Consider the following 23,788-nt stretch of genomic DNA (forward strand, 5'->3'; position numbering starts at 1 on the left):
CATATTATTGCATTCTGACAGCTAGAGAGACTCATATGTGTTTAGACCACTGCCTAGAAGGCATGTTTTTGGTGAACTGGATGCGAAACACTATCACTCAGATCAATAACCAAGATCAAAAAAGATAGGGTATGAGAAAGCCTACCTGGTATAATTGAAATGACATACAAAGGGTGATGTGGGGAAAGCAGGCAAGAACATCCACGATTTATAAGTTGTTAGGGATTTGCAAATTAGTAACTATATGACAAAGTAATTACAATAAGTCTTATAGCAGTTGTATTAATGTACCTGTCCCCTCCACGCTTTTATTGTTTGATTGGCGTTGCTTCGCATGACAAAACTGTGACTAAATGACAAAACCAAAACACACAGCAATCAGCTAAATATTGTTGTACTAGTTTAAATCTCACATCTCAGAATGCAGATTTCCTACTCTCAGTGCACGATAAAAATAAATATAAATTACATTTTCATTTATCAAACTGAATAGTTTGCTGTTCAGAAGAGTTAACTTTCTTTATAAATCAAGTACATTGAGCATATAAAGTGTCAGCTGGATATCTTGTTGCATTGAGAGACGCATTAATCTTATTACAGCTTACATTAAAACAATATTAACGCAGAAGTGCTCTTTAAACAATGTGACAGTCTCTGTTCTCATAACAAGACATAAGATTGCAATTTGTTAGCAATCAGTCAGACTTCATGGAATTTTAATCAAAATCACAGCGTTTCAAGTGTGTTTTACCAAGTAAAGGTTCAATAATGCACCATTTAGGTGTATAATTCAATGACAGTTTGGGAAGCAAAGTAATTGCCAAAATTAAAAAATGTATTAGTTCAACATTCCCACTAAGAAAACACAAGTGCAACAGTGTTTCAGTCTATCATCAAAGTTTTATGCGCGTCTCATATTGCTGGGCTGCATCTGGGAAGATGGGTGGACCAGCTGCAAAGTGGAGGAAAAGGGGCTTTTAAGGCAGGCAGGTGGAAGTCGTAAGACAAGGTGGGCAAGGAACATCACGCAGTCCCACTGTTACTGCACAAAAGGAGGCTTACCAGATCACTAATCCAGTTCTACTGCGAATGTAAGAGGCTAAGAGACAGTCTTACTTTTCCTGTCAGTTTTAACTCCAATTTACTTGTAATTAAAAAAAAAAAAATCCACAGTGAAACAGCAAAGATCTTGCCACACTGAAGAGAACAGAAGACTGGTTCTGTCTTCCTATATGCCTTCAATTTCTTAATGGGAATAGGGATGGCTCCAGACAGACTGAACATTAATCATCTGGATTCTTTTGTTTAAATTGTATGTGCAGAGAAACTGTAAACAACAACATGACCCTTAACACAGATTCCTGTCCATCCCTACTCTATTGGTATATAAATCTTTCCTTAGCAGCTGAAAGGCCAGCTCTTCTCTAACACTACAATAAAGAAAGAAGTCCACCACCACATACATGCAGAATGACTAAGCTATACCAGCTGCCCTATAAACTGAGGAAAAGCCCACCCTGAGCTATAGCATACAGTACATAAAAATTCCAGAGTAATAGATCAGTTATTTTTGCATGAAGCTGATGACTTTAGGGCATACTTGCTTTACTGATCAAAATGTCTTTTCTTTTAAAAGCAATATGGTTGCTCGTGAATGTCATGCTAAGTTGCAGAACTGCAAAGTATCTCCATGAATAATGGTGTAAGGACACAAGTTATCATGTTCTTCTCAGAGTAGTAACTGCATGTTAAAGGTCATTTAATAGCATCTACATTTACATTCTCAGATAAAGCAGATTACAGAAAATTTAGTCTTCCCTCAAATGACAACTCAATGGCCTGTGTCTTTTACCCCAGCAGATGCAAATATTTGTCTCAGTAAATAGGCTTTTGACAGCTTTGGTTTTATAAAACTTGTCATTCCCTATATGGTTTGACTGAGAGATTTTAAACAGAATGAATGTCTGCAGCAACCCTAGATAGTATGAGGAAAACGGCAAGAACTGCATGGCATGCACATCCAGGTTCTGGGCCCATTTCCAACACCACCAACTTTACTCATTCAAGCCTCTCAATAAGCATAAGGCCAGTTTGCTTTTTCAACACAGACACATGCACAAACAGAAACTCTCTATCTCCACAGAAGAAAAAAGAAAAGACTATTATGAATGTCAAAGAAACCCATGCACTCCTTTTACCCAAGCCTCACCTTTTATAAGGTTTGACAATATGTGGAGTCTAAATCCTAATCATACATTTTTAAATAAAATGAAAGTGTAATTGTTCTGTATCAAGGCTTGCTTAGTTGGTTTTTCTTAAGTTTAGCCAAAAAGGCAGAAAAATTTTAATACACAGCAAGTAATGGAAGCCAAGCACAGTGATGCTAACCACTGAGCCACAAACCATACAGGGATTCATGAGAAAAGTCACTTGGCAGTAACAACCATTCTTCAAATAGAAAATTATCAAGAGTTTGTTTCGGTGATTTTTTTCGTCCTCCAGGTATATCAGACAAAGTTATTGTGTTCTTAAGATGTCACTGCCATTAAAAATGATTGACCATTGTGATGACTAATTAACATTTGGTAAGAATTGTTCTTGATTTTCAGAAGTCAAGAGTATCAGTCTCTGACAAGCACATAGTAGTCAAAATGTTGTTTTTTGAAACAAAGGGTTTCTCTTTTGAATAATGGTTTCTCAAGGAAGGTGCTACAGTTCATCTTCTAAGTCCAAACCCCCTTGCTCTCTACAGAGAGGATCACAAAGTTCCTATCATTCAGAAAGCACTAGTCAAATTTTCCTCATTTTAATTAGAGGCATCACACTAATCATAGAAAGCAACTGTAAAAACACAGAAAGAAAACAAATCCATGATTACCATCTTGTAGTTTGTGGGTATCGGGCATGGCTCTTTTCTCCAATAAGCCTTTGCCATTAAAAAAGTCAAAGAAATGAGAAGGAAGGTATAAGCTTACTGGAGTCTCAGCTTTCATCTGGGCCCGCAACTTCTCTCTCATTTCTTTCTCATTGAATTTGGCACTTCTTTTTACATAGACTCCTCCATGCTATCAGAGAGAAAAAAAAAAGAAAAGCATTAAATATTTAAGTGTAGTTTAATGTAGAATAGTTGATAGAAGAACAAACAAGACAACAATGACAAGTCACCTTTATGACTCATTGCTGCAAATTGCCCACAAGACATTTTCTCCTAGGATGAAAGCACCTGAAACTAATTTTACATTTGCATGTACTTTAGTTCACAAAATCTGTTTAAATAAAAATCAGATACAAAAAAACTCCCAGTGCATAAGACATTTGAAGTGTCTTGTTTAAAGGTGTTAAATAATTAACTGAAGATGTCACTGGAAGTGACCCTAGGGATCTGTCCTTGACAACATTGACATGTAGCTTAATTTGTATATCAAGGGAAAATCACACAAATTAAGTTACTCACATACAAATACTTACAGGTCAATGCTTTCAATTTTATGCATCCGCTCTAAAATAGTGACTTATGCAAATACTTGAAATGCAAGTATTATACCTCCACATACAAAATTTATGAATAGCACAAATTTAGCTAGCATGTCTTGAAAACTTCCATGCACTTCTTAGAGAATCAAATTTTCAATAAAGAAGTTACATACAGAGATAACTGAATAAGTAAACCAAATCTGTAGAAGACAAAGAATTTTATAGAAGTATTTTTACTGAACACTATTACAAAAAGTTGGACTATGTCCAGGAAGAGATTCACTTTATAACTTGTTGCACACAATTTATCACAAAAGCTTCAGTAAAAGGACTACAGCAAAGTACACACAAAGAGAAATTTGCTGTATCATTTCCCTCTTCCACCACTTTGTTTTATCTATGGAGTAAGAGGATGTAAACAAACATGCATCAATATGAACTATTGATACAATAAAGTCTGGAAAAACAAAATTAGCTTCCAAATAACAGATTTTCAGTTTTAAGGTACCTTGTTTTCATGGGTTTTCTAAGGGGTTCCATAGCTTCATAATATTCTTTTCTGTCCACCTTGACTATTAGTATTAGATTTTGTCAGACAACTTCTGTCTATTTATGGTTTTACATGCTCAACAGAAAGGCAACAATAAGATTAAAACTACTAAAAGCTGAACCTCACTTAAATGCCTGATCTCAGGAAAAGATACAGTACACATTGTAGAAACAGGGGCTGTGTGTGGAACTGGCATGGCATGGCCAAAAATAAAGTTTGAGGGGTTAGGAAGAGGTCATGCAAACTGCTTTCAGCCTTTGCTTTTCATGGCATGGAGAGATGGCCGTGTAGCTGCTTAGACAGTGGTATTTGATGAGACTTTTAAGTTGTCCTCCAAAAGCTGCAGTGAAAAGAACATGAAAGTCAATGGTGCATTAACTCCATATTATGTATTCTGTCTTAACATTACTGTCTGTGGTTCTCTGCCAAGGTGAAGTAGCCAGCTCTAACACTCAGTTGGGCTGCTGTGACTGGCAGGGGACCAAAACCATAAACAGAATTCCCCAGCCCACTGAGTTTGGCCTTTAGCAGGCAGGAGCATGGTATCGGGACCATCCCATAAGCAGTATTAACAGTTCCAGACAGATAACAGCATGAAGAGAAAAAGGTTCCAAAGCTGTGTAGTAAACAGAGAGCTATATGTTATCTCCACACTCCACTTATAAGACCATTTTTAAGATCTGACACTACTAAAGGGAAGTAGAATTCTTAAGTAGACTTAAGTACAGTTGTATTCTGACACTCACCACAACCACCCCTTTCAGGAAGGGCAAACTCAGTTTGGTATCAGAAATAATGCATCCACTATACAAGACTTCCATGTAATTGGTAAGTCGTCATTCTGTGTGAGCTGAGCTAGGTGAAGGTTTGATAAATCGGAGAAGGCTGGAATCGAGGTCTTCACTTATCAAATTATTAATCAGTTGCAGTAAACTGGAAAAATACTGAACCAACTTCTCCTTGTTTAATTTGTTAACTGGGAGAAATGAAGTTACTACTTAGAGTTTCCTCAGGGACACCATAACACCAAAGACTCATCTGGTGTCCCACCTCAGATTTCTTAATGCTCAGAAGCAGATTTGTACTTCTAAAGGAAATGAGCATACAGTCAAATAAGAACAGACAAAGTATGTAGTGTAAGATCAGCATTTGCTGCACACAACCCAAATACATCACTGTGTCAGGTGCCCCAAGGTTCAGGGTTACAAAGCTAAAGAGAGGCAAGGTGCCATACTAACTAAATATGTCACTAAAATTCAATAACAACCAAAAGGGTGCACAAGCTGATGCTGAATAACAGAAGAGATAAAGACATGCTTCCTGTGTTAAAAAATCAGGCAAATTGCGAGATATCAAAAATATTTATCAAAATTACATCCCAGCCGCACTGAAATAGGTTCCACCTTATAAATCAGACCTGAAACATAACAGGTTAATTTAAGTGTTTCTTTTCTTTTCTTGCTATTAGATAGCTGCCTCCAAAGAAGAATGCTAGTTATGCCATTGTATATAGCTTGAATTCCCCAATTTGTATTGCATTTCCTTTTCAGTAAGAGATCAAATATATGAACTCCTTTCAAAACAGATTTCTGGAAGTACTGTTTTTAAGGTTATAATTTTTTTCCGCTGTACTTTAAAAGCCCCTCTCTCAGTCAACAATGGATTATGTTTACAAATATACTTCCTTTGTGCCTGAATTTTGCTCTCCTGGACATCCAGACCACGTTTATTTCCAAACAGGATGTTTACCTGAGGTAGGGAATATGAATTCCGTGAGCATGGCGTAATTGTGTGGCTCTGGAAACTTTTAGTGGAGTGTAAGTGACATCACTGACAGAACATCAACAGGAAGGGCAGGAAGTGTTTTATGTTTTTGCACTGTTTGGTGTGATAAAAACAATAAAAATACCTATTAGCTCGCACTGCAGGCCTTCAGCATCCCGTCTCAGTCATTTAAGCACACATGCATCACCACTGCCTTTCAGTTGTGTCACTGAATTAAATATATATATATATATATATAAATAATCACCCCTCACTAAATCTTGTAGAAGTTTTATTTTTTTGAGGAATCCGAAGCTGAATATATTTTATTTAATATATATGTTTTGATTAGTAATGTAAGCTACATTCAGATTAATTTCCACAGGAACCTTCTTTTAACAGTCAATATACCAGTCAGGAAACTGAGCACTGGATATTCCGGATAGCAAAAGTAATTTTCCAAAATCTTGAAAAAAATAATTTCTGGACACATAGTGATAGTGGATGGAATATACATCCTGTCTGTATTTTAATTAAATCAGACTTAAATCTCCACCAATGTAATGACTACAGGCAAGGACAAAGAGCAAAATATTTCCATGCAGCGGACTGGTCACTTCAGTGGATGAAAAATGTAGAGAATGACTGGGGACAAGCATTAGATAACTGAAAAGTACATTTTCTACCAAAGGATACCCTTAGTGAGGTATGACACGGTCTGACAGCTTGAACTTATTTAGGGGACTGGGACAGCAAACCTACCAACAAAATAAATTGTGAACCGTTTTCTTATTTTCTCTGAAGTATATGCTTCTCTAAACATATCAGTTTTAGTAGAGCCAAGATCTATAACCTACTTGCTGTCTAAGACACTCATCCATAAGACAACAAAGATTTTCAACTATCAAGCTGAAAACATTGAATACGATGCCAAAGATGAGGGAAAGAGTAAATTCTCCTCTTCAGACATACACTTCTTCACATATTCCTTTACATACTAATATATAGTTCTAATCATACCCAGCATAGTATTTTTCTCAATATTCCCTGCCCTTTTGGACAGGGCTGACAGTAAGTTCAAACAGTCTAATTCTATTAGAAGTATTTTTCTTTGCCCAGGTGGTGGGGTGGGGGAACAGAAAGCAGATTCATGTTCATCAAACACATAAGAACATAGAAAAGACAAAGCAGAAAAATCTTATTGAACAAGCACTTTGGAACAGTTATCCAGAACTCTACCTATTTCTATTCTAACAATGAAGCACCCATCTAAATCCTGAGATAAGTGCTGTAAAGCCATTTCTGATCACCTAGAAAAACAAACCAGCACTTTCAAAAACATCCCCCTCTACATTTTGTTTGTATTTAAAAACAGTCCTGCTTTCAGAAAAAGCAAAGACATGACAAATTCAGAGGATTTTAGGGAGGATTTTAAGTAATCTCCACCATTTTAGAGCGAAGATCACATCTACTCAGCTGTTGGCTGTACGATGACCATGGCCCACTGTTTCTTAGTAATTGTGTAGTTTTGAGTCACATCAGGTTGAGATTTCAAACTAAAAGGGACAAGAGGAGCATTATGCAGAAAGAGGAGAAACTAAAATGTAGTAATAGGATTATTGTTAGACTCAGGTTTTTGCTTAGTTAAAGTCCAAAGCAAAACCATCAACACTTTCATGGGGCTGCCTTTCCTCCACTAAGATCCAATTTTTCTCTTTTATATTGTGCTAAAACCAAACAACTGAAAAATAAATAAGTACAACACAGAAACGCCAATTTACTCCCAATTTGTAGCATGATACATAGAAAAAAAAAAGTTTGTTTACACCTACTGGACTTTTGGACTGTAAAAAGAACAAAGTTCTGGAAAATTCTGAAATGCTTCTAACAGATAGTTTTAATTCTAGTAATGAACACCATCCATAAGACGTATTCATTTACTGAGTCTAATAACTGTCTCTCAACTAAGATACACATCTAACTACACTGAGTGAAACCAGCTATTTTCATGTCCAAATAAATAAATGCCAGCTCAGAACTACGCCTTCCCAGCATGCATGGCAAACAGAGGGAAAGTACATCTTACATATTTGACCCACAAACAGCAAGGAAAAGGTGAACAGGCTTACCTGTGAAAAATACCACCCATAGAGCGGAAGCCATTTTAAGCCATCTTTCAGGACATACCGGACATGCCCAAGAGCATTCTGCCTAATTGCCAGCATGTCCGCAATAATCCAATCAACTGCAAAGACAAAAGCCCAAAATACTCAGTTAAATTAGTTCTTAGTTGCTACTGATGAAACACAAAGCACATGGTGTACGTATAAATGTCATTAAAGGTTTTTGAACTAGAAGTTCTTGCTCATTAGGGCAAGGCTGGAAAGAGACACAGTAAAGAGACAAGCAGACTTTTTAAACCTATAGAAGTGCTAAGACAAGCAAAAAAAAATACAAACCTGTACACTGATGATTTGATAAATATATTACATTTTCTTTATTTTTTGGCAAATCCCCGTAGATTATTACCTAAAAAAATTAAAAAAATATGCAGCATTACTTTATTATTTATTTTCATTGCATTAGACAGTGACGACATCCAATGCAGTAATTGGCTATTTACTAGGAAAACTGTCAGCAAGTTAGCACCATCAACAGACAAACACTCTAACACTGTGTCAGGACCCACCACGCAGACAACTGACTCATCAACAAAGCTGTAAATATTAATTAATAAGGGCTTAAGAAAGCTATTCTGTTTTTGTGCCTCAGCTCTAGAACTGGATCCATGGAAGCTGACCTTCATCCACAAGATCCCTCCATTAGTATAACTAAAGCTAATAGCCAGGTACAAAATCACCATTTCACTTTATACATCTAATGAATAAGACATGCTTCAGCCAGACACTCACTCTTTATCATCCAATCTAAAATGTTAAGTTTTCCTGAGTTAGATCAATCTCAGCCATTTGCCATGATTTTAACAATCAAGAACGAATTAAAAAGTATGAGGTTGAGAGGTGTCTTTAAATTGGTCTGTGGCTTCCAGCCAGCATGTTTTCTTATGCTTTTTTCTCTGTTATATTAAAGATACCCTTTAACCTTGTAGTTTCTCACTCTAAGAGGCAACGACCTCAGTGAAATAACCTTGTGGGAGCAGGACCAGGAAGCAAGATGCTGAAGCAGGAATCATAGTCACCCTTTTAAAAGGGATTAATTCAATTCCTTTTATATCAAATACAAAATGAAAAATGAATGAATCAATTTTAATTCTGAACTGAAGAATCAATACAGCTGTTCAATTATCTTTAATAAATATTTTCATTATTTAATGAAGCTTAGTTTTTCCAATAAGTACATTCTAGGTAGAATTTAGCCCTTGCTCTGCCAATACCAGTGGGTGTATTCCTCATTTCTAGAAGTTAGCTGTATCAGATATACACACTACCTCAAAATTAGTCCATTCACCAAAAAAACCAAAGTGCTATTTGGAAGGTTTACCCACTTGTTATCATCACTTCCCTGGTCTGGACAATCTTGGAATTTTATCTGGAAGATCTAATTAACATTCAGATCTTGATTGGTATCATTTAGTATGCTGAGTCTCATATGCTGGTCTCAACCAGCATCTCCAGAAGATCTGCCCACCTCTTAGTTAACCTGTGATATTGGATGGGTAGTGCCTTGTTTTGTTAATACTAGACAAAAACCCCTCATAAAAGCTGTCTGTTTCACATTCATTCTGTTTCCTCTTTGAAAATGCAACCGCACTATTGACTAAATTTTGTTTCCAAGGCAGAAACCACATATTGCCAAACTGAGATATTCAGTAAACACATGAACAAGAGATCATTGAGCATACAGTAAAGAGGACATTACTTATTTGAATTAATTTCCTTTGCCCCCCCCCAAAAAAAGGCATACAATAATAAATTCTAACTGAACATTATTTGTAACAAGTCAGTTGACACGTATATTTTGAACAGTATCCAAGAAATTCAAACAAGATTTTGCTATAGGAGTAGTCTTCTCATTGAAGTTCCAGAATTTATAACCTTACTGTTGACACTAGGTACCACTGTTCAGTATAAGGTTGACCTTACAGTTCAGGTGCAAAAATTCCACTGAAATAAATCTTGCTATTCTCACTGAGTTAAAGCCTCATTTTCCAAGAGTACACTTTCCCAGCACTGTTACATGTGAGGTCCATAAACACTGTTTGCTTTAATTTCAAGTTAAGACTCCACTATGCCGTTTCTGGCAAAGAATGCTTTAGAGGAAGGGAAAAGGTCCAATACAACAAATCTCTAAACCAGAAGGTCCTGAATGCTATTTAAGCTTTTCTAAAATACAACAAAAAAAAATAAGAACAAGAGGAAAACAAAATCTGCCCTTGACCCCAAGAGCTGCCCCACACAAGAAACAGGGTTTGAAATGTACAATTTTTAACTTCAACTTGTAAATATTTCCACTTTCATGTACAAAGTCAAGACCTCAGTGTAATCAGACCCACAATTTAAAGCCTTCAGTTGTGATTATGGCATGAGTAAAAACAAATATAAAGGATCATTCCCTTAAAAAAACATGTATAATGTTGTCTGCCAAATATAACAGTTAATCTGTATTATTTTTTATTTCAATAAGATTGGATCTAGTTCACTTTTAATCCCAAGGAACAGTTGCTCATTATTACTGTAAGCAATTTCTGTGTACAACATTATGTTTCACCATAACAGTTATATGTGTTTACGTGCAATGGACCAAAATCTTTTACTCATGGTAAAACACACAGCCATACTGCTGTACAGAATTAAAAAAAAAAAAAAATCTTTTCCTATTTATAATTAGTTCTCATTAAACACACAAAAACTGGACATTTTATTTCAAAGCAAATATAAGAATGAGAAAATGTGGAAGCTCTATTTTGTTTGCTCAGAGGGCTCAGCCTAAGAGGATGCAACCGCTTTAACAGCAGCATCATCCACTTCAGCACTGCCTATTTCACTGATCTTGAGAAAAGGCTTATACAGTTCATTAAAGGCCAGCAAATACCTATTCATGTGAGACACTCTCAGCTAGGAATTGAGCTACAAACTTAAGACTGATACTACAAACAGATAAGAATGGTAACTTCCAGCCTACAATCCCAGGAAACACCTACTCTGTGGGCACCCACACAGCTCTCCTTCTGAGACCCAAGTGTTTTTGCTTTATCAGTTTTCTGAAAATTTTCATCACACACAACAGTGGGGTAATAGAGCTTCGAATCTTGCAGAAATGTTGTCCTTTTCCCTTTGAGATGATGTCTGAAGAATTCACCTGCTTGTAAATAAGCAGGGGAAGAGTCCTCTCAGGACAGGCCTCCAATTTCTGACAGTCTGATGTGTTTAGGTGAACCAGAGCACCTAATGTATATTATAGCTGCAGAAGGAAATGATATAGTACTCTGCTTCGTGGTGTCCAGAAAACCTCTGACTCCCTGCTGTTTTACATAGCTAACTTTGCAGAATTCCTTGCTGCAGAGGCCATGCAGTCTCTGGCTCCTTCTCAGTCTGATGGTGCAGAAGATGTCTGGGGGCCACAGTGAATCACGGAAGAGTCTGAGTTAGAAGGGACCGACAAGGATCATCAAGTCCAACTCTTATGTGAATGGCTCGTATGGGGATCGAACTCACAACCTTGGCTTTATCAGCACCATGCTCCAAGGCAAGCACTTGAGTGATTTATCAGGGACAGCAGGGCAGAAACAAGTATCCACAGTGCCAGGCTGTATTCAAGCCCCTTTTGAAGCGATCTGAAGAAATCAGAGTGGCTAAAAGACTCCCAGCCCCACTCAGAAGAATAATGCTTCTCTCAGGGTGTGAAGAGCACAAGAGGGGGTAGTCTTCCCCTCTGCAGCCAGTACACCAGGGAAATGGCGCAGGATATGCCTGGGATGCAACTTTCAGTTTCAGAAACTAAGTACCTAGCGCTCCATATGTCACAGTATACGTACATACATTCTACCTATCAGCTTAAAGAACTGATAAATGTCTTGTCTGCCACAATGTAGAATGTGAGAATCCTATTCATTTAGAATATAATCTGCTGTGTTAAAAAAAAAAAAGGCAAAATAAAGTCAAGCAAAGAAAACAAGTTAAAAGGAAGAGCAACACATCAAGCCAAAGCAAGCAGAAATCTGAGGGAAAATGTTTAATATGCAGATTTACAGTCTAACACTGCAAATATTACTTGCGTACGCAACATTAAAATGCATGTTTTTAGTCATGTTCTGGTTGCTTCATAGCCCAGTTCACAATAACTGGTAATACAGTTAGTGTTAATGTGGGTCTTTCAGATCTCTTTACACAGCAGTGCTGTCAAACTCAATTCAGTGTGATCTCAAATAAAGGAAACTGGATGCTATTAGATCCCCTTCTGAGGGAAGGCTGGTACCCAGCTTCGATGGATGCAATACACCAAGCTGTTCACATGCTCAGCGGGCACAAGACACACCCTGGAGTGTCATGTCCACATGTAGCTCTGATTCACTGGCAGGAGATTACAAGTTCTCCTGATGAGAGAATTTACTAATTCAGTGAGAGGCTGATCTGGGTGTGCAAATGGGAGCTCCTGGGTAATCTGATGACACCAATTTCAGCTTCCCTACCAGCCTCTGCCTCTTCCAGTGCAACATATTCAACTATGGCTGTGCTAATGTGGTAGGTCACGTAGCAACGTAAAACAGTCCTGCACAGCAGCCACACCTGAATAACTCAGAATTTCCAGAGGTTTTCACTGCAACAAGGTGGACACTCCTAATTTAGAGTTCTACTTCTTGCTTATGAAATCTGTACATACCAAAGAAAATTAAATAGATCGTTTAATCACGTCCTAGCTATATCATCAGTAAACAGTGCCATGACAAGAATAACTCAAGAGGTAAAAGTAATCACACTATCTGAAGACCTGCTTGCAGGTCAACTGGTGATCACACCAAACTCCTAAGATGATTACTTTAATATTATAATTGGATGTGGCTGATAATGGGAGCAGTTAGAAGCTGATCTGCAAGCAGATCTGGCACTTCTGCTTCTGCAGTAGTAAGGCAAACAACTGGTTATTGCTGGTAAAAACTGGGGCCATCTCATCTGATGTCCTATCACATCTACCAGCACACTCACTCTTGGTTCCGCAGCCTTCTTAACCCTCCTCCCTTCTCTATTCAAAGAAACTAGGTGTGAATTGCAGAATGATGCTCTCTTCTTTGCTGTTACTTCCACAAGACTGATGTGCACTGGGGCACTTTGTGAAGGTGGCACATTGCAATCAGGAAAAACATCAGTTTCAAGTACAGGCAATAGCAACTAGAAAGGAGGATAAAAGTAGTAGGATAATGGGGAGAACATTCCGTCTTCTGGAGGAAGAGAGGAGAAGCAGAATATTCACAACATCAACACTTAAACCCAACCATATAGACTTTATATACTCAGCTGTACTACCCTATGAGATGCACTTCTCTCCATTTCAGTATTTCTTCCCAATTAATAACTAGGACTGTGTGCTCTTTGGGACAAGAGCATTCTTGTTGGCTGGGCACTACTACAATGTGTTTATTAAAATACATAGTATGCTAGGGCATATGTCTCATCTGTTTGTTACAATCTCTGGATACAATTTTGTGGTGAAGGGGTGGAGCTTGCATCAACCAACCACCAGAACAACCACCGAGTAACAGCTTCTGAAGTCAACACATTTCCCGGCAAGCTGACCTCCGCAGGCATCTTGAACAAAGACTAAAAACCTGCCTGATGACACAAGTCCTTTGAGCTTCTAGAGAAAGTACCTCAGACCACAGAATCTATTTACCTGTTTGACAAGGAGCAGGCTCAAGGCAGGATACAAACAGGGAACTGATACTTGCTGCTGAGAAATTTCTAAGATTTTCAGATGTCCTACCATAAGAATTTCAAATATTTATTTTTAAAGCACTTTTATTCACATTTAACAGATACAGGTTTCACTTGCCTAGAGCATAAGGAATATGAATAGGACAGAAGGGGAAAGACTGTCATGGTTTTAGTCACATTTTCTCTAGATCTGAAAAAAAAAGTTAATCATTTTTCTAAAAATACCTTTAGGGTATATACAATTTGTAGGTAATGATCATATTATTGCTACACCTCAATCTTTTTAGAGACTACCTGCTCAATACATAATTGCACAAGTCTGAAGTCTTGCTCAGGCTCAGCAGCAAACCATAAAATCATCATGTGACCCATTTTATTAAAGCAGAGTTCACTCAAACATTCTGCAGCTATGGATTTTACTGAGGTTCAGTGAAGAAAACCATTGCTAAGAGACTAAGCTCCAGGAAATATTAAAAGGATTCCTGTATGTAATGTAATGCAATTTTTTTAAAAATACATCTTTCATTTGATTGAATCAGAGAGCACAGAACTTCAGAAAATACACTTATTGCCATTCTATTTCCTTTTTATAAAAAAACTATATTAGCAACCTATATGGATTATGCAGGAATGAATCATGATGTTAAATATGAAGTATGTACATTTTTGCTTTCATACTAGCTTTTAGTCTCATGGTCTAAATTGACAAATTTTTACCAACGTTACATTTCATTCAGTGTTACTAACCCCATGTATTGAAGTCATCTAGTTCTGATGCTGACTGCAAAGGTTTTACAGTTTCTGAGCTGAATTAAAGATAATGCCTCCCCGGAATCCTTAAAAAAAATTTTAAAAAGGCATGTGTATAACTTAGATGTTCTAGTCTTGCTAACAGAAAAAAAAGCAAGACTTATCAAGAACACAACTTTAGGATTCTGGCATCTAAATTCTGAATAAAACCTATTTCCAGCACCCAAATAATTTACTGATCTTTCTCCAAATGACTTGCTTTTGATTACAGTGTAGTTCTATGGCACATACCCACAACTACAATCACTTGGGAAAGTCAATATTAGAGCATCTAAATAATTTTTATAGTAAATCACCACTAGTTACATTTTTTTAACAATAACTGTACATACTTCAGACATGTACATGTACATAGCACATGTGAAAGGAGATTATTTATAAGTTGAGATTTCAACAGGAGTGTTTTTCTGAACATCTGGCATCTTGGTATTACACAAAACCTAAACATGCCTTCCAGCATAAGAGTGGAAGGAAGTATTCCATCTGTTTCAATAGGAGAAAGTCTCCTTTATAAGCCTTTGGCACCTCTGAAGACTTCTTCCCACATATTTTTATAATCTCCTTAAAAGAAAGGCAAAAGCAACCCATGTTTAATGTGGCTATTGCTTATTTTATTATGTTTCTGTAGTGGAAAACACAAAATGTCCATGTCCCATCCTGTCCATTCCCCCCAGACAGCAGCTACAGTACTTTGGTACATTAAGCTCAACTCTGGAAATAACCTTTGTGCACCACATATCAGCCAGAAGCAGGAAACCTTGTGACAGTTTGCAGTGTTTCCTCTAGCCAGAACTCTTTATGATAGGAACTTTGCTTCTAAATATCTAGGACTCCAAGGAGAAGTTGTATCTTTACTTGAAATACTCGTACAAGTGTTTTTATCAAGTACAGACTGAACTGGTGTGAAGCTGTCAATAAGTTGACATGAATGGGAAAGGGGATGATTAAGAAACCTCTGTGTTCTCTGCTTATAATTGTGGAATAAGATTTTTGAAAGCTTCTCCACACATCATTTTCACTAAGTATTTAGAATTTAAGCACTATGGACTTTCACAGTGAGGCAAAGGAATCACTACACAGCAAAAGAGAACACGCAAGGAGGTATCTGAGCTAGCGGCAACAATTCTGGCTCCAGAACTGGACACAGTAAACTATATCAGCCACAAAAAATCACCAGATGAGAATCATGCTAATCTGCTCACCACCACAGCACGTGAATAAGACAGTTCACCTGCAGCTTGCTCAGGAGCATGCACTATGTTTGCTTACTCAAAAAGAAAAATGCATGCCCTCAGATTCCCAAGCAGCCTTAGAAAATGGAACGACTCTTCAAGTCAATCCATAAGTTCTGCAGGAAAAATTACTGCGACTACCACAATACAGTTCAAAGTAACTAGATGGAAAAAAATATTAATTTGGATTATGTGTTAAAATACAAATTTGACCAAATCATGTGTAGCTAATTTTACATTTAAAAATCAAACAAGCATAAATGATATGATTTCCTACTCCCACACTGAGGATCTAGTTGTAACAGGGAAGATGACAAGTAATATGTGACAGAAATGAAAAGAACAAAAGAAAATTATTTCCCTGACTTTTTTATAGCAAATCCCTTCATAGGATAAATTCAAACTGACAGAAGATAGATTAAAGAGTATTTTTCCCCTGAGAAGATATGCTTCCTCATAACTGTAATGTCAAAATCTCTGACATCTGAGCCTACTTTACCTAACACAACTAAAACAGACAAAAAAAAAAAAGTATACTCTGTAAGCCTGAAGTAAAAAGTTTGAAATAACTGCACTCAAATGTTTAACTATGAATAGAATCTTCTCTTAGCAAGAACAGCGTCCAGTGGTAGAGTACTAGGAGAAAAAATATCTCAATTAACAATCATCCTTACATAAAGTACCTGGACATATTATGTAAGCAGAAAGAAAGGGCACGGAAGATCACTGTAAAACTCCATGGCACAGTATCTACCCAAACACAGTAAAATGTAAAAAGAGGAAAGTGTCAAAAACTCATGCAGGTTAAAAAAAAAAAATTTAAAAAAATGTGACAAATACAATTTTTATTTTAATGCATAACAAATTATGTAAAGTTAGAACAAATTATATTAAAAACTTAATACACAAAAAATTTTAAGATACTAAAACTAAAACATTTAAACAGAAAATTTTAAAATCAAACCATGAGATTGCAAAACTTACTGGCCAAAGGAATCAGAATTTATAAGTGCATTAAAACTTGCCCTTTGACTCCTTAGCTTTTCCTACCTGACACATACTTTTTAATACTTTCATACATTCATGTAGCTAACCTAAAAATGTAAACACACATCTTTTAAGTTGAGACTCCAACAGATAAGACCAATATGAAATTCAGAATCAGCTATGACTTCCCAATTAGAAAACATATGCTAGTCAAATCTTCACACAAAGCTCCTAATTTATGAACCCAAACAACAGTTTTGGTTCAGGTAGCTGATACTGGATTTCTAAAAAAATACCTCAGTTTTAATTTATTTATTTTATTTTTCATATATCAGGCAGTAAGTGGAGGATAATCAGGATCAGCACTGAATGTGGAATCTCCCCATACTAAATTCTTTCCAGATTGCCCCAAAGCCAAATCTGCAGTACACCAGAACTGTAGCTGGTATCTCATTGTACCAGAGTCCTGAAGGACATAATTTTCACCCTCAGAACTACAACCAAAGGCAAACAGAATAAAAGTTAAGATATATGCAAATATCTGGTTTGCAATATCTAAAACAGAAAGTGCACAAAGCTTACATACCTAATGTATCTATTTTTGCTGCCAGCTGAACGTAAAGTCTAAAATTAGGCATACATCTTAATTTTAAAGTACCATCCCTTGGGCTTAGCAGGTATCACTTCTTTCTGCTCTAATAACACACAGGACTTTGTTGTATACTATAAAATACATATATGCCTGGAGACAGCTGTGCACTGAAATTGCTAATTAAATGTGACAAGGGAAACCCTTTAAATGGAGCCAGTATCACAGCAGAAAAATTTCACTGGGCTTCTTTCAAAAGTTTACCACATAAACATGATACACTTCACTACACTTCTTTTCAAATTTTGCAGTCCACCAATCCTCAAATTTCTACCGCTCCCCCAAGACCTTTACTTCATTATTTCTACCATCACAATTAAATTACAAGTTGCAATTATTTCAACCTCTCAAAGTGCCTCACAACAGCTAACATTTTTGTTTCACAAAGCAGCAACATGAGCAGGTGCTAACTGGGGTTACTGCAGTAAGTTACATGAACTAATAAAGCTCAAGCCCTGGGAGGCTGCTCAGCTCCCACCCGAGCTTAGAGGTTTGCCTGGACGGCAGCTCTGTGCCCTCCTGCTCAGCTCCCACACTGCCCCAGTACCCTCCCACTCCTGAGCTGCCACAGAGGGAAGAGGGCTCAGGGAACTCAAGCACAGGTTAATAAACCCAGTCTCATGCCAAAATGCAATGGCCAACACTTTCTTTCCAAACACAACTGCAGAAGGGTTAAAAGTGATGTTTCCTTTGGATTTTCCAGTTATGGCATTTGCCGAGGAAGTGGGTCCTCATCTCGAGGAGTCAGACCCTGCCACTCACATCTACTGACAGAAAGCAGTTCAAAGGCAAACCTTCACCCTGACATGATGAAACCTGGTTATGATGCCTCTGCCATCGTGGAGAGGGAAGAACCAGTTTCCTAAGAGATGACAAACCACCTCACCAACAGCAACCAGAAGCACTTCCCTATACTATGCTGCCACTTCGCTGCTAGACTTGCACTGCCCCTTGCCTCCTCATCTCCACCTTAAGGCCTCACGAATTACCTGTTGGGTGGCTGAATAGCTTCAAAAGGAAAAGCAGGGAGTAAGTAAGGATAATCTTGTCTGGGAAGGTTGCTGTCCTGGGAATAGAGATGGGCACGCACACTCACGTCCACTGCCATTTGGCCAACAGCTAGAAAACTAAGCATCTATCCCAGTCTCAGACACCAAGCTCTCCTCACAGATTTCCTAGGAAGCCAAGACACAGGAAAAAAGCCCATCTCTACTCCATTGGAAAACACTGTCTAGAGTTTAGCAGCATAACATCTCCACAAAGTTTTAGTTTGCTCTAACCCTAAGTAGTTTTCAACCTTGTTGAGACACAGCTTCAACATCAAACCAGGAAGCCCACTGCATTGTCTAACAGGGATCTCTTGTATTTTATAAAATAATTGTTAGAAATACTGCAGCTCTGCTAAAAAACCACTGAGGTAGCATCTGATTCTCATGGCCCTTCCAGAATCCCATAATGACAACAAAAAACACAATTTCAAAATGTCTTTAATGTAAACACCAATTCCAAAAAATGCTATTCATCAGGAAGTGGGAGTAGAGAACGACAGCTGACACAAGTACCGAACAAAATCCATATGCATTAATTCAATTATGGATTTCATTCAATTGTCAAAATCTTTCAGAAGAAAATGATCCTTTAGGAAGATGTCTGAGTGATGATTTATTATTTCTTCACCAGCATTCCATACAAAACATCAAAAACAATTACAACAGAAAAAGTTAAAGAACGTTTAGTCCTCATCTGATCTGAAACGTGCACAAACACAATAGAGATTAATTTCATCACCCTGACAGCAACTGGGATAAGATGCTGAGGGTCAGAGAGAGATGAGAGCATTCAGCATAATAAATCACTAGTCCTTTCAGCTCTTCAAACACCCTAATCACAGGCATATTTGCAGCCACTCTAGTTTTCACATTCTAGGGAAAGATTCAGCTGTTTATTGTGGTACAAAATGTAGAAGACCAGACTGCCCTAACACAGTAAAGACAAAAGCAGTAATACCACCACAGTTCATCAGCTACTTGACGATTTAAAAACTTGGGGCCAAATCAACTATTAGCACCAGCAAATGCAAGGTCCTTCAAAGTGTGTGAATTGCACCTGTTTGTACTGGTTACTGCCTTGGCTCATCACTGATAAAATTAACATCCTTAGCTCTCTGAGACTCTCTTTACATAGCATTTGATTCACTTTACATAGTGTTCAAGCACTATGCATATATTCTTCCTAGAAAACAGCACTGTAGGGTATCTGCAGCTTACAGCAGGACAAGTGGGAAAACACAACTGCATTTGCATCAAAACCAATGAAGGGCCAAAGCAGGGCTGCTCTCTCTATGCCACTTTCCAACAGACAGCATTTACACATTTTCATTACCCTGAGTTTATAATTTCAGAGATTATTGAAGAGCACTGTCACAATGCCACATATGAATTAACTTCATATATTTATAGATCCTTAATAAAATTCACGGAAACTCGCTCAACTAGAATTGCACTGACAAATTCACACAGTATTATAGGATTTCACTTTATAGTCGTACTGGCTTTGTCCAATTTACTTCATTTACAGCATTGGGATGCTCTGGTTGCTTTTTGTACTCTTAAATACTGGTTCTTCAATTTTCTACTGCCAACTTTTGCATGATAGTCAGCAAAAAGGACTATTTTTGGCAAATCATTAACAAATTTTAACATTATTGGAAAACCTAAACTGATGCCAACTTAGCTTGAGTTCTCTCAGGCATTGTAAAACAAATTGTTTTGGTGGAAAAAAAATGTGTCTGACCCAAAATTTAAAAAGGGAAAGTATTTACAGTATAAGCAAGTAAGAAACTTGTACAGTTACTTTATGAGCCACCGTCTAGAACATAAGTACTCAGTTAGGGCTCATAGCAACTATAGATCTGCAATTATTTTAGAACTCAAATAAATACTTAAGAGAAAGGGAAATACTCGTATTTCAAAATTTTCTGTCATGCAGATCAGCTTATCATCTTATTTAGATACATTTCCCAACAGAAGAGATACTGCTACAAAGATAAAAAGCCTTCCTAGCATGAACTAGAGTTTTGTTTTAACAAACCTGGCTAAAAACATCCAAGTCAAGAATAATAAAAAAAAAGAAGAAAAATACGCTTGTGCATACACTCATGAGGGGGAGACAGATTTAGATATTTGATGGACTAACAGCAGATGACAGATAGAAACATCACCTCCTGACAAATACATAGAAAGTAAATATCATGATACAGTTGTAGTTAACTTAGTCAAAAAAATAATCCATGTTTATGATCCAAACCAACTTTACTCTATTAACACCCAACTCACATTACCGGGAATTTCAGCAAATTATTTTAAGACTGGACACCTCAAATATCCACAACTGCCTTAGAGCCTTCTTGTATTGAAATGCCACAAATACTCTGAGTGAAAAACCAAAGGATGCTAAACAGTACATAAACAAAGACTTTTTATGTACATTAAGATGGCAACACTGCCAACAAAAAGTCACTTAAGCATCTGCAGAAATCTAACGACTTCGGGGAGACTACGTAACAAGTTCCAGTATTTTGATGGATGAGGTTGTTGGCCTTCCATTTATCCAGTTACAAAAAAAAATATCCCTCAAACACTTCGATCTATTGAATAACCTAATAAACCTGAAAGAGACATGGAATTCCTCCCTCCCATGGCTATTATGGTGTCTTAATGCTGGTAAAGCCCTACAACTGCCTTTATGAAGCCACTATTCTTGCTAGTTTACTGGAATTAAGTTTAATGATGCTACACTTCTGCATCTAATTATATGCCTTAAAACAGCTCTCAGGTTACCATCCCAATCTCAAACACTCAGGCACATGGTTAACTTTCCACTGTGAGTTTCAAGTTAAGCAAGTACAGGGTTCGCAAGAGTAGGTCTGAAAGGACACTCTGTTTCTCCTCCTCAAAGGGGGGGCATCTTCCAGTTAAATGATACATGAATTGTAAGGGTTATACCTCTTACCTCCCTACATATGCACGTACTTTCCCAGTTTTTATTTACCTTCCAGTCTCAGTTACTATTTTACTTATGACATACGTCTCCTCTTCCATCATCTCTTAACATCATCTGTTACTTACTGTGACAAAGCATCTCTATTTTAATATTGTCCTACTTGATCACCTGTACTATCTCCCACCATTTTTGTGCGTATGAAGTTTATCAATGCAATAAAACAGGTCAACAGATTATGGCTGCCTTTTTGTTTCTTTCGATTAGCATTTTCCTTTCTTTACCTCTATGTCATAGGCATTTTTTGGATAGAAGTTCTTATCAAAAATTCAAAGTGTTTGCTACTCTCTGCACACCAATCATAGGAAACCAAAGTAGTTTTTCCATTACAATTTATATATTGATTTTTGGTTCTCATTCTTAGATTGGGTTGAATTAAACTACTATACTGCTACTTTCAGCAGCTAATGACCAAGGTGTATTACTACACATCAAGGTATCTGCACTAAAGACACTACAGAAGGCAGATAAAATGGTAAGTACTTAATCTGTGTGCTACTACTCCCTCTTTCCCTTTTTCTTCTTTTTTTTTTTTTAAAAAGTAACCCAGATATGTAAAGCACAACACAAGTTAGCTAAGTTGGACAAGACGTAAGGGTGAAGTTACATGAGTTACAAGCTGAATCAAAAACTACCACTAAAGGAGGATCTCACTTTGGTGTATCTGTACTATTTACTCTGATGTCAAACTGTGCAACTCCTGTATCTTTAGCTGGCTTTGGGGGTTTCCAGCAAAATCAGTATGAAGCAAGCCCTACAACAGTACTCAAGAGTGGAAATTAGGGAAGATCTAGCCTGATTCTGAAATAAATGCTTCGTTAGGAAGTGGACAAATGCCTTAGCTGTAAACATGAAGAAGGCCTTCTTTGTATGAGGTCTGTCACCTGTCAACATGTGTTGCTATTCTTTACTCTCAAGCACCTAAAGATGACAATAACTTCAAACAGAGTTCTGCATATTCAAAACATTTTGAAAGTCAGGTTTAGGTGCAGGAAGCACCTGTCATTTACGTAACTATTTTTTACATGCAGAATTAAAAGTCTCCTTGCTTACTTTTCAAATTACAGACAAATATGTAACGTCTCAAACACAGCACTTTGTAAGTGAGGTATTATTACTTGAATGCAAATATCCTGCTGATCACACAAGAGAGGCCTCTAATTGCAACTTATTCACCTGAAACTGAGATCCTGAATAATGACAATCCATGGCTAATCCAAAATTTAAGGGCCAAAGACTGACATGTGGTAGACTGCACAAAAACTGAAAAGCTGCAATAATTTCGAGGTTAAGTAATCTATTTATTAAAAACTTGTACGTGTTTTATGTACAATTATGGTGATAGCTTCCTCATCTGCTGACAATTTAATACTACAGATGTGCAACACAGGCCACGGGGCTTCAAGTGTGCAAAGGCGGCTGCCACTCAAGTGCTGACAGAGCACGACCAGTGTCGCATCTCTTCCGTTTTCCCGACCTGCAAAACGAACACAACACCAACACTCCGTGAAAAGCATCACCAGCGGAGCAGCGGCGGCTGCGGAACGAGGCGGATCCTCTGCGGACCGGGCACAGGCCGGGGCCGCAACTGCCCGCGGACTCCGCACGACCCGAGAGCGGCACCACCGACCGACGGCCGCTCCTCGGGCCGCCGGAGCCCCCTGCCCTGCCCTGCCCTACCCGCCCGGCTCACCTGCACGCCCGTGTAGTTCTCGAAGAAGAAGAGCACCATGCTCTGGTAGATGGTGTACAGCCGGTCGTCCACCTCGCGGTAGAAGCGGGCAGGCAGCACGGCAGAGAGCAGGCGCCAGGCGCCCCATGCCAGCACGTAGGTGGGCGCCGTGCCCATCATGACGGCGGCGGGCAGCACGTAGCGCATGGAGTAGGTGTGCAGCACCAGCGACAGCAGCATCTTCCCGCTGCCCCCGGCCTCACCGGGACACCCACATGGGCGGCGCGCTCACACACGGCCCCGCAGCCGCATCGCCCGCCGCGCCGGGCCGGGCACACCCGCCAGGCGGGCGGGAAGCAGCAGTGGCGGTGACCGCGGCCGACAGAGAGAGAGAGAGCGGCGGGAGCGGGCACCGGCTCACAGCTCTGCCCGCGCCGCCACCATCTTGCCCGGCGGAGGCGGAGCCGCGCCGCAGGAAGGCGGCCCCGCGGCCGCGGCGCTTCCGGGCGGGCGGGAGGGGCCGAGCGGCGCCGGCCGGGCCGAGGTGCCCCGGGACTGTGCACTCATTGCCGTCTTCATCCCTCTCCACGCAGGAGTGCCTGCAGTGGTGGCCTCTAGCTGCTGGGCTCTGTGCCAGACGAGGCACCCGCGTTTGCTTCCTGCCCACGGTTCCAAAGTGGAGCACTAAGAAAAGTAAACTTC

The 23,788-nt window shown here is 38.6% G+C and overlaps 1 protein-coding gene across 1 annotated transcript in view; it reads right to left on the reverse strand.

Annotated features, from left to right (window-relative positions):
* Window positions 1-23,583, reverse strand: part of AGPAT5 (1-acylglycerol-3-phosphate O-acyltransferase 5) — a 54,375-nt gene extending 30,792 nt beyond the window's left edge. Inside the window, exons 1-4 of the mRNA XM_032683135.1 lie at window positions 23,108-23,583; window positions 8,248-8,317; window positions 7,918-8,033; window positions 2,976-3,065 (exon numbers count right to left, since the gene is read on the reverse strand). Coding sequence (XP_032539026.1) covers window positions 2,976-3,065; window positions 7,918-8,033; window positions 8,248-8,317; window positions 23,108-23,326 — 495 coding nt within the window. The 5' untranslated portion in view covers window positions 23,327-23,583. The remainder of the gene's footprint in view (window positions 1-2,975; window positions 3,066-7,917; window positions 8,034-8,247; window positions 8,318-23,107) is intronic.
* Window positions 23,584-23,788: the final 205 nt, after the last annotated feature.

This window comes from Chiroxiphia lanceolata, chromosome 3 (assembly GCF_009829145.1).
Source record: "Chiroxiphia lanceolata isolate bChiLan1 chromosome 3, bChiLan1.pri, whole genome shotgun sequence".
In the NCBI taxonomy this organism is placed as follows: domain Eukaryota; kingdom Metazoa; phylum Chordata; class Aves; order Passeriformes; family Pipridae; genus Chiroxiphia; species Chiroxiphia lanceolata.